The 12,407-nt window shown below is 35.6% G+C and overlaps 1 protein-coding gene across 7 annotated transcripts in view; it reads right to left on the minus strand.

Annotated features, from left to right (window-relative positions):
• Positions 1–12,407, minus strand: part of Dock7 (dedicator of cytokinesis 7) — a 246,024-nt gene that overhangs the window by 185,520 nt on the left and 48,097 nt on the right. For all 7 annotated transcript variants that reach the window (XM_023718310.1, XM_023718311.1, XM_023718308.1 and 4 more), the window contains exons 11-12: positions 8,886–8,966; positions 5,702–5,867 (exon numbers count right to left, since the gene is read on the minus strand). In XM_023718310.1, the coding sequence (XP_023574078.1) occupies positions 5,702–5,867; positions 8,886–8,966 (247 nt within the window). The remainder of the gene's footprint in view (positions 1–5,701; positions 5,868–8,885; positions 8,967–12,407) is intronic.

The following is a 12,407-nucleotide window of genomic DNA, read 5'->3' on the forward strand; positions in this document are numbered from 1 at the left end:
ACAAATGTTACCATGGCAAAACGGGAAGAGCCTACATGCTGTTGGCACTGTTGTAAACACGCAAGTTAAAGGTAAGATACTTGCCAAGAGGATTAAAGTGCGTACTGAGCACATTAAACAGTCAAAAAGTCGTGATAACTTCCTGAAATGTGTCAAGGAAAAGGATCAGAAAAAGGAAGCCAAAGAGAAAGGTACATGGGTTCAACTGAGGCGCCAACCTGCCCCTCCCAGAGCAGCACACTTTGTGAGGACCACTGGAAAGGAACCCGAGTTGTTGGAACCTGTTCCCTATGAATTCATGGTATAACCTGGGAGTGTTGCGCTGCCATTCAGTACCTAAGTGGCAGCTTAAGTGTTCTAGGTCCTACGTAAAAATAAAATCATCCTGTGTTGTAATGGTGGTTTTCTTAGTTGAACAGGTATGTGGTGCCTTCTTACTTCAGAAATATTTGTAGCAGATTTTCACTATACCTAGTAATTGTGTATAGTCTCTACTCTTCAGTGCTTTTCTTGCTGAACGATATTGCTGAGGTATTGTGCAGGTGTATACACAAATATTCAAATATTTACAAAATATTTATATTGGTTTGAAGAGCCTATAAATCATCATGAGGAAAAGATATATCAAAATAAATGTAAGTCACTTCAGAAACAAATATAAGTCCATTTCAGTTAAATAAATTGTTTAAAGCACACACACACACACACACACACACACACACACACACACAAAGGAATAAAGCAAGAGAAAGGAAGCAGGGAGGGAGGTCAACAGCATCACACCAGAGGGTTAGAGACTGAAGTACATTGCCTCTAAGGCTAGGAATGAAACGAGTATATCTACTCTTGTCCTTTGAATTGAACATTTCACAGGAAGATCTAGTAAACACAATTAGAAAAGAAAAACAACTGTCTTTTTGAGACAGGATTTCACTATGGAGTTCAGGCTAGCTTTGAACTCACAGCAATGCTCCTGCTCAGCCTTCTGAGTGCTGGGATTACAGGCATGCGCCACCATGCCCAACTCAAGAGAAAATCTTAAAAAGGCATCTAGATTTGAGAGAGTAAACCTACTTTAAAAAGATTTTTATTTTTTAAAAAGAGTACAAAATAGTATTAAAACAGAAAAATTACAAGTGACATAGAATTTTGCTTAACAAACTACGCTGCATTTCACAGTATTTGGTGTAATCCATAGTGTTGTCTTCCAACTAGTTGTAATGTTACCAGATATATGCATGCAAAGTTGGAAGAAAAAAAGAAATTAAGAAAAGGAAAAGGCCAACTGAAAAAATGAGCAAAATAAATTAAGCATTAACTGCTCCCTTCCATAGACCAGCAGAAATCCACAGTATAGTTGTCCAAGCCATCCTGCTCATATACATAGATATATCTCTTTCCCTCACTATCTCTCCTGTCCTCTACTCAGTAATCTCTTCCTTTTGAACAGGCTCATTCCCTTTTCCCAATGAATATACACTTTTCAAATGAAGAAATGCAAATGGCAAGTAAGTATATGAAAAAATGTCCAATATCATTAGTAATTTGAGAAATGCAAATTAAAAAAACACTGAGTTTCCATTTCGCCCCTGAAAGAACGGCTAACATAGATCAGCCAATAACAAATGCTGCAGGGGATGTGGGGAAAAAGGAACCCTTCTCCACTGTTGGTGGGAGTGAAGGCTGATACAACCACCATGATGGAAACCAGCGTAGAAATACTTTTAAAAGCTAGGACTGAAGGTACCATTCAACCCAGTGAACCTACTTTTATTTGCAGGTGCCATTATCATATACACAGAAAACACTAAAGAACCTGGGATTTTTCAAACAACAACTGAAATAAACAAGTTCAAAAAAAGGTTTCAGAGTACATGATCAATACATAAAAGTCAGCTGTATTTTTAAACATTAGCAGTGGATATATAAAAACACAATTAAAGGGCCAGCCAAGTAGCTCAGTGGATTAAAGTGCCTGCAAGCAGGTGTAGGGGCCAGAGCTTCTATCCTGCCGTGCCCCACCCGCAGGATGCCCTGAGATGGCAACTGAGACTAGGCATAGTGGCGCACACCTGTAATCTCAGCTCTCAGGAGGCTGTAAACAGGTGGATCACTACAAGTCTGATCTAGTAGTCAGACCCTGAACACCCTGCAGACCCTTCCCTAAAATACAAAAAAATAAAAAATAAAAATGCTATCAACACATGTGCCTGTAATCCCAGCACTCAGGAGGCTGAAGTAGGCCAATTACTGCAAGTTTGAGGCCAGCTTGGGCTACATAGTGAGTTCAAGGCCAGCATGGACTATGAAGTGAGAACGTGTCTCAAAAAAGAAACAAGGGGCTGGTGAGATGGCTCAGTGGTCTAAAGCACCTACTTGGAACAAGCTAAGCTATGCAAAGCAGAGGGACCACGGTTCAATCCCCCAGCACCACATGCCAGCCAGCCCCGCCCCCTGGTGGGCTGAGCTGGCCACACACACACACACTAAATAAATAAATGTTTAAAAAACAAAAGACAGTTAAAAAAAAAAAAAAAAAAAAAAAAAAGGCCGGGGAGATGGCTCAGTAGAATAAGCACTTGCCTGGCAAGTGCAAGGACCTGAGTTCAATCCCCAGTTCTGCCAAAAACAAACAAACAAACACAAAAAAAAAACCCAGCTGCCTTCACAAAGCTATTGGCAAGCTTCCCAGTTTGGGCCGGGGAGATGGCTCAGTAGAATAAGCGCTTCCCTGGCAAGTGCAAGGGCCTGAGTTCTGTTCAATTCCCAGTTCTGAAAAATAAGAAAACAAAACAAAACATAGAATAAAATACAGGGGCCTGACCATTAGCGCAGTTGTTTAAGTGACTGTTTAAACACAGCAGGCAGTCTCAGATTGGTTTGATCCCCAGGTGCTCGAGCCATACCAGACCTGCCCTGAAGGCATCTTGAGCCAGCAAAAAAAAAAAAAACTTCAAAATACAATGGAACACTTGGATGCACAATTTTTTTTAACTTACAAAATAAAATTTTATTATACAGATTTTACCATTTGTAGAAGATAAAAGACATGGGAAGACCTTTTGTTAATCCATTTTTCTCTACCATTTTATTTGAAAAATATCTTTCCTAATACACTCTTGGACAGTATGAATTTTTATACAGACTGCTTTACCAGTTCTATGGGTAGTAAGTGTCTCAGGATGTACAATATAAAACTAATGAAAACAGATTTTAAAAAGTACAGAAGATTACTGTCAAAGAGTAATTTCCAAGAACTTGGTAGTTTCCAAAGGCAAGGTTGACAGTGAAGGGTCATTACTCTGTTGCTTGAAGGCAGATATCAAAGTTCAAAGATCCATTCTTCTCAATTTCAAAACTTAATTAAAAGCTAAAGTAACACTGGACAGCCCTGGAATATGGTAACACTTACAGAGCAATGGACTGGAATGAGAGTCTAGAAATAAACCCACTTATCTATGGTCATCTGAGTTTTGACAAATTTTGATCTTTTGCTAAGGTCATTCAATGGGTGAAGAACAGTCTTTTCTACAAATTTATATACACATTCTAAAAATAAAGTTGGACAGATGTGATGGTATACACTTGCAATCTCAGCACTCTGGAAGGCTGAGGCAGAGGATCACAACTTGGAACCCAGCACTGGCCAATTTATCAAGACCCCATGTGAAAAATATTTCAAAAGGTAGAGGATGGTGCTGGAGATATAGCTCAGTGCAAAGGCTCTGGGGTTTTTACCATAATATTGCAACCAAAAGAGAGGAAGAAGAGAGAAGAGGAAGGAGAAGGAGAAGGGGAGGGGAGGGGAGGGGAGGGGAAGGGAGGGGAAAAGAAAGGAGAAAGAGAAGAAAAGATTAGTACTGGAGATAGAGTAAAAAGCAGGTGCGTATTAGTTAAACATGGTTAAGAACTAAAACTACACAACTCTTAAAAGAAAATATACATGTAATTCTTGATCTTGGCTAAGTTGTAATTTCTGATATATCAAAAAGCACAGCAACAAATTAAAATAATTCTCCTTGATTGTGGGTTAGATTAAGTTTCTTTTTTTTTTTTTTTTTTTTGGTGGAACCAAGGATTGAACTCAGGCCCTTGCACTTGCCAGGGAAGCACTTTTTCCACTGAGCCATCTCCCTGGCTCCAGATTAAGTTCCTTAGTTACAAAAAGCAAAGTAACAAAATTTAAAACTCTTATTGTATAAATAACACTATCAAGAAAAGAAAATCCCAAATAGGAGTGAATATTTTCAAATCACATTAGACAAGGGTTTTGTAACCAGACATAGAGAGTGCGGACAACTCCAACATAAGAGAACTATTTATTTTTCTCTTTTTGAGACAGGGTTTCATCATGCAGTTTACGCTGGCCTCGAGCTCACTTTGTAGCTCAGGCTGGCAGTGATCTTCCTGCCTCAGCCTCCCAAGTACTGGGATTACAGGCATGTGCCATCATGCTCGACTTAAGATAACCTTTCTTTCTTTTTTTTTTTTTTTTTTTGTCTTTTTGAAACAGGGTCTCGCTATGCAGTTCAGGCTCACCTTGAACTGACTAAATAATCCAGGATAGCTTTTTTTTTTTTTTTTTGTGCAAGGTCTCACTATGCGGCTCAGACTTGTACACATAGTGATCCTCCTGTTTTCAGCCTCCCCAGCACTAGGATCATAGGCATACGCCACCATGCCCGGACTCAATCACCAGCTCAGTGTGCATGTGGTACCAGGCACCCTTTTTAAAATCAAACATCAATAAATAAAAAGACAACAAAGCCATTAAAAACAAGCAAAAAAAGTGAATACAAACGTCTCCATAGATTCAAAGAAATTGCCACTACACACATGATGACGTCTGACATCATTAGCCATTAGGAAAGGCAAATCCAAACTACAGTGAAATACGAGCTCACCTGTGCTAGAGTGGCTGTCACTGACAGAGCTACCAAGTACTAGTAAAGACAAGGAGAAACTGGAATTTTCACACAATGCTCCAATATTTGAAAATGTGGTTGTACTGTAACACAATCTGGCAGTTCCTCAAAAGGGTAATCAGAGAACTGCTATATGATCCAGCAATTAGCTATACAGTAGGGGAATAACATGTTCACACAAGTTTGTACGTGAATGTTCAATGAAGTATATAACAACTAAACCGTGAAAACAACTAAACCCAGATGATATCAACCAACAAACAGATAAATTAAAATACAGTATTTTAATACAATGGACAATACAATTTTGACAATAAAAAAATCAAATATTGACATAATGACAGGACATGGATAAACCTCATGAAAACTTTATGCTACGTGACAAAAGCTAGCCATGGAAGACCATAATACAAATTTCTACATGTAGGAAATGGGTGGCATAGGCAAATCCACAGAGGCAGACAATACATTAATGGTCATTTAGGGCTGCGTCTGAAATTGAAGGGAACAGGGGGTGACTGCTAAAAGGGTTAAAAAATTGCTCCAAAATTAGGGTGTAGCAGTAGTGGCAGAACATCATGAACATAGGAAGAACCACTCTATTCTATCCTTTAAAAGGGTGAACTATATGACAAGTGAATTATATTTCAAAAAAGCTAAAGGAAAAAGGAAAAAAATCCTTTTTATGCCACATATTACAGTCTAAAACTATAATAAGCTTATATAAAGAAAGGAAAAATACACATTTAGCAATATTTTCTACTAAACATTCTTACCTCCAGTACTGATTTCTACTTCAGTAGAGTCTCTTTCTAAACTGCCAGCACTGCTAACAATATTCATTAAATGGATTGCGGTCCAAGCAAATGGCATGCGATATTTCCCAAGTCTTTGGCAGAACTGATCAGCTTGACTCTTCAGCTTCTCCAATTTTTCCTTATTCTGCAAAACAGAACCATATACATGATTATACTGGAAAGAAAAAGATTAAAGGTTATTTCATACTATTTAAAGTGACAGTTTAAGAGTTCTCAATTTTCAGCAAAGAAGGAAAAATAAGCTGTGCTTTTTCAGAAATCAGGTAATAACCTATTTTTTTAACAAAAAAATCTAAATTCATTCTACAAATGTGTAGATAAGGGAAATGTCTGAAATTTGTCTGCGATTTATGTCATCTTGGGAAAAATGAGAAGAGATCAAATGTCAACCACATTTTAACTGCAAGTGTCACCATAGCAAAGGACCATAAATAACCAATCTAGTCAGCCAGCCAGATATAATATATAGGTTAGCATTTGTTAAATTCTGTCCCTCTTTCTATATAAAAAGTGGAAGTAGCTGATCCAATCTGAAAATAATCCTAACTGATGTCAACCATGATGTTGGACTGGAGAGAAGACACAGACCAATAATAAGCGGGTTCAGAGATGTAATAGAAGGGGAAAAAATATTATACAAGGACTAAACCCTGGAAAATAAATAACAGTCCAAGACATCTTGGATGTTTTTGGCTACTCTGAAAACAATCAGTAAGGTGGCCTGCAAGAGGCAAATAACGCTCCAAGATTAAAAACCATGTCTGTCACACACTCTTCCCATATTGGATGTAGGTAAGGAATTCTCTGATGAAAGCATTCTACCTCGGGACTCAGGGCTAGGAAAAGACGGAAAGCTACCTAATGGAAACAATATTTACTGTTGTTGTCAACTGCACCTTCAAAAGATGTTCATGGTTTTAGAACTTATATATCAAGTACATACACTTAAATCCACCAGTGTAAATGTATATATGTAAATTTATGCATATAAATGTTTAAAGAAAAATGGAATAAGCTGTTATAGAATATGTTCATATGTATGAGCTCTACATAACACAGCAAACTGAATTTGTAAAATGACAACCTGAAAAAAGCCACAATTCTTCAACAGAGGTCAACCAAGCAACAAGGATTCAAGAGACTATCATGTCCTCACATTCACCTACCTTAGCAGCAAAGGCTCAGGTCTTATTTTGAATGTCAAAAAAACATGAAGCAAAACACTTTCTAGATTTTGGTGGCTTTTCCAGCATTCTTCTGCTAGTCATTACAACATTAAATCTTGTGTTCAAAAATCCAACGATTACCTGTATGTTGTAGTTAACTCAAAGTGTGTAAATTTTGGTATCAATTATTCAACAATCAGTCTTTGCAGTTTTATCCAAATTCTAGAAATGAATCATCATCTGATGGCAAAATAGAGATTATATTTTCTAATTTTACTATATTTCTTAATTCGGTGCTGTCAGGTCTATCCTAAGAATATTTTTTGCTAGGAAAAGTTCCATCAATATCACTATTTTGTAAATAAAGGAAATGTTAAGTACTTAAGAGTTAAAGTAATGCAGTGAGATAGTGATGTTAAGATTGATAGCCCAAATCGTTTGATAATAACAATAAGCTTTTCTTCTGGATGGTTAACAACCTAAGTTTGCAGACCAAATTAGAGAAAAAGGAAGGATACAAGGAAAGCCAACATTTTGGCCCTAACCTTCTAAGGTCGATTAAGACTCAGGACATATGAGAACTTGTACTGTAACGTCATGTACCTCGGTAGTGTCCCAAATTTTCTGATCAAGAAGATTATGGGGCCAAAGAGGAAAGTGATCGATGACGTAGAGTGGGCCTAAGGAGAGTCACATGGGGAGAAGACACTCTCTCAGGCTTTCACAGAGAGCACATTGGCCAAGCATTGGCCGTGACTCATCCACATGGCTGCACTGATGAAGGTTCTACAATCTGAGGTACAGGATCTCAGGACAAATCCTGAGGGCATTTCACTGACCTTCTCAGACCAAAAAGCTACAACTCTTCTTGCATAGGTCCTGCTTTACCTTGGTCTTAACCATCCAGTAGAAAAGTATGAAGTCGAAAAATAAAAAATAAAGCCATGCTGTTAAGTTAAGCTGTGGGGGACTCAGGTCAATAATTTCTGACATTGCCAGTTAAATATAAGACCCAATGCTATTATAGGCTACTGGACTCTTTTAGAATATTTTGCTGAGTTTACACACCTATAATATTCAATAATGGAACTTAGAAAAAATGGGGTATACCGACGAATGTCCATTTTGTATCTGTGTATTCAAAGAGGTTGGGATAGATATATAGTTGCATTCTCTTAATGAATAGAATGATTTGTTCTAATAGTGTTTGTGAATAGGATCACAAGTCCGCATCCTGTACAGCAATTAACCACTAAGAAGAATATATGCAGTGTATTATTTGTTGAAACTGTCCTTCCGATTTGATTTGAAACTGTCTCATTGCTATCTCTTTGTCAATAAAACTTTGAAAAAAAAAAAAAAAAAAAACAAAACCTAGGATTTAAAATGTTATGTATGATGTAATCTGAATGAACTTAAACTATATTGTTACCTTAAAAGGTATTAATTCTGCACATAAAGATTATAATGATTAATTCTTTATATATGTACACATATACACATTTATAATTTTTTAAGTAGTAGCAACATTTGGTTTTAATGAGTATGCAAAAATTAAATATATGCAAAATTCTAAAGAAAAAAATAAAAATAAATCATTAATTTTCAAAAAAAAAAAAAAGAGTTAAAGTAAATTAACTTTCTCTCATCCAAGAAAAAAATTTAACCAATTAATTTTGCAATGGGAGAGATTTTTAAATAGCATGCTTCACATCAAAAGCTCCATGATGGGCCAGAGAGATAGCTCAGTAGAATAGCACTTGTCTGGCAAGCACAAGGCTCTGAGTTCAATCCCCAGTACCGCAAAAAAAAAAAAAAAAAAAAAAAAAAAAAAGGTATATGGCAAGAAAAAAAAAAAGGAAGAAAGGAAGGAGACCAAAAGAAAAAATAAACTAGTGCAGAAATTCTTTCACATGCTTCATACATTTCTCTCAAATTACAACAATCGTAGGGAAAATGAGAGCATGACGTTCTACCTTGGTGGCATCAGCTTCTTTGAAAATCATATATGGCTCTGCACACTCTCCAATGTCTCCTTGCTGGAGGACTTTTTCTAGCTGTCAAAGGCAAAAATGCAAAGATTAATTACATTTCAAAAAAAAAAAAAAAAAAATTCCACCTGAAATGTAAGGATGGTTCAATATATTAAAACCAATGAGACTGGGCGTGGTGGCATGCCTGTAATCCCAGCTCTTGGGAGGCTGTAAACAGGGGAATCACTACGAGTCCGATCTAGTAATGAGACCCTGAACACCTACCCTGTAGACCCTTCCCTAAAATACAAAATAAATAAATAAGCAAAACCAATGCAATACACTACACATTAAGAAAAATAACAAGGGAGGGGAATGATTATCTCAACTGCAAAAAAAGGCCCAAAGAGAAACTTAAATTTAGAGCTAAAATTATAAAACTAAAAAAAAACTTTCTCTTTTCTTTGAAGAGTAAAAACAAAAGCAAAAACAAATAGAAGAAACAAAGACAGAAATATGGCAACATATAGCAGTACATATGCTACAGATTTTAAAACAAGAATACTAAATTAACAATGGCTGTTATATTATTTTTATTGTCAGATCTGTTGCTCAGATTAACAGAAATAGTTATGCAAGATTGGATACATAATTATTAGCACTTGCTTTCAGGAAACCTTAACTTTTTTATTTTCTTGTCTTCTTTACTTTTTAAAAATATTTTATTTTATTTTCAAGAGTGGAAACAAAGGCAAAAGCAAATAGAAAAAAAAACACTGAAACAGGGTAACATACAACAATATATATGTTACAGACTTTCAAAACAGGAATATCTAACAATGGTTGTTATATTATCTATTTTTATCAAATCTGCAAGATTCAAGAAGTAATTGAATAATGGCTCTTGCTTTCAAAAATCTTAATTAAAAAAGAAAAAAAACTTCAGAAAATCCTCATGACACTGGATTTGGAAATGATTTCCTGAATAAGGCATCAAAAATGACAGGCAAAATAAATAAAAATAGATAAATTTAACTTCATTAAAATTTACTACATCAAAGCACAAAATAAAAAGGCATCCTACAGAATTGAAAAAATATCTACAAAATATGTAATCTGACTAGACATTAATATCTAGAAAGCATAAAGGATTCCTACAACTCTGCAACAAACAAAACAACCTCACTAACAAATAGTAGAAAAATTGAGTAGGTATGTTTTAAAAGAAGTCACACAAACAGCCAACAAGCGTATGAAATTCAGTTAGAATTACAAATTAATTAAAAAATTAAAATCAACAACAATGACAACCATCAGGAACAGCATTACAAAAAACTCATACTGTTAGTGAAGATATGAAAAAACTGGAACCCTTGCCCACTGTTGGTGGGAATATAAAAAGGCTGGCACCACTATGAAAAAGTACCCTCAGATCTTAAAGAACAGAATGATCATATAATCCAGCATCTCTACGCCCAGCTATAGATTCAAAAGAACTGAGAATGTTACATTTTTTGTGTGGGGAGTGGGTCACGCTGGAAATTAAGAGCAAGACCTTGCATATGCTAATGAAGTGCTCAGCTATCCCCCTAGCCTAGACTCTAAAGCAAGGACTCACAGATATTTACACTATTTTCCCAACAGCACTACTGATAAGCCAAGAGGCAGAGCAGCTGACATATCCATTAACTTGTTAAACGGGCAAACAAATGTGGAGATATAAATAGAGATATATAGTGAAACCGTATTCAACTTTTAAAAGGAAGAGAATGCCAATGTATGTTACAACCTGGATGAAATAAGTGAAATAAGCCAGTCACAACAAGACAAATACTGTATGATTCTGCTTATGTGAGGCATCTGAAGTCAAATCCATAAAAACACAAAGTAGAATTGTAAGGGCCAAATGGGAATCATTTAATGAGTATAAAACTTTAACTATATAAGATGAAAAATTCTTACTAGAAATTGGTTGCAAAACAGTATGATTATACTTACTACAGACCTGTACATTAAAGAACAGTGAATACATTAAACAACAGTGAATAAACTCTATGCTTAAAAATTTGTCATAAATTTATCTCCAATTAATGCATCAAATGCAAAATCACAATTTAAAAACACCAACTCAGAAAATAATATTCTTCAGTGACTAATTACAACTATGTTCCACTTAAATTTCTTAAAATGGCTCACTTTCTCCCTATAAATTTAAGGATTTTTTAAAAAGTATGTAAACTAAGGTTAAAATCTAGCATATGAATCAAGCATGAGGAAATCTAGCTTGTACCAATTACTGACAAAAGACACACAAAGAGCTCTTAAAGTAAAATGGTATGATCACACAGGTGTACATTAATGTACATAAACACATCTACACACTCACTGAGGGAAAAACTCAACATCAGCACACTTCATGTATATTACACTAAAAACCACAAGCACGTTAAAAATGAGGCAACAATCAGAATAAGCACTTCACAAAACCAGAATCTCCAAATGGCCAATAAATTATGCAACAGTATTAGTCATTACAGAATTGTAAATTAAAACCAAATGATATAACCTCACAAATGTACCAGAAATAAAACAATAAAATTAAGGAAGTTAAAACATTAAACAAAATAAAATCTGATGATTAAAAATATAAAGAAGGGGGGCCAGGGAGATGGCTCAGTGGAATAAGCGCTCGCTGGCAAGCGCAAGGGCCTGAGTTCAATCCCCAGTTCTGGGAAAAATAAATAAATAAAGATAGATAGATAGATAGATAGATAGATGCAGCAACTAAAATTCTAAAACACTACTGACAAGAGTATAAACTGAAAAAAAAAAAAAAGAGTATAAACTAGACTAATACTGGAAAACTACCTCTTTATTCTACTGTGATTATTTTATAAATACGGCCTGTGTCCCAGGAATTCAATCCCTACCCATATACTTGATAGAAATATAAACATATCTGGGCCAAAAATCACATGGAAGAATGTTTGTGGCAACGTTACTTAGAATACCTAAAAGAAGTACAAATAATATACTGAAAGAACCCATGCACAAAAGACTGAATATGGTATGACTGTATCATGAAAATTAAGAAAAAATGTTAAGTGATGATGGCAAAAGTTGGAAACTAGCTATCTGGTGGAAGGGATGGGTAGTCATAAAAGAGAAGACAGCCCTCTAAGGTGGTTCTGGCTAGAACCGTATGTGTATACAGCTCAGGCTCAGCACTGAATATGCGGTAAACACACAGGCAAGACTTCATCAAAAAATGTATGTCTTTTACAGATATCACTATATCTGTATAATGATATCTTTATACTATACACTATATCTGTATATTTATATTTCTATGTAAGATTTTAATAAATGCCAAGTGGGAACAACTAAAACCTGTATTCACTGTTGAAGAAGATGCAATTATCAGAGTATAATGATGTAACATCAGAAACTTTGAAACTCTGTGTGGCAGCATTCACCAGTGCTGACAGGAAGATACCCCTTCGCTCAGTAATTCTACTCCTAGGA

This window comes from Octodon degus, unplaced genomic scaffold (assembly GCF_000260255.1).
Source record: "Octodon degus isolate 3935 unplaced genomic scaffold, OctDeg1.0 scaffold00057, whole genome shotgun sequence".
NCBI classification, from domain to species: domain Eukaryota; kingdom Metazoa; phylum Chordata; class Mammalia; order Rodentia; family Octodontidae; genus Octodon; species Octodon degus.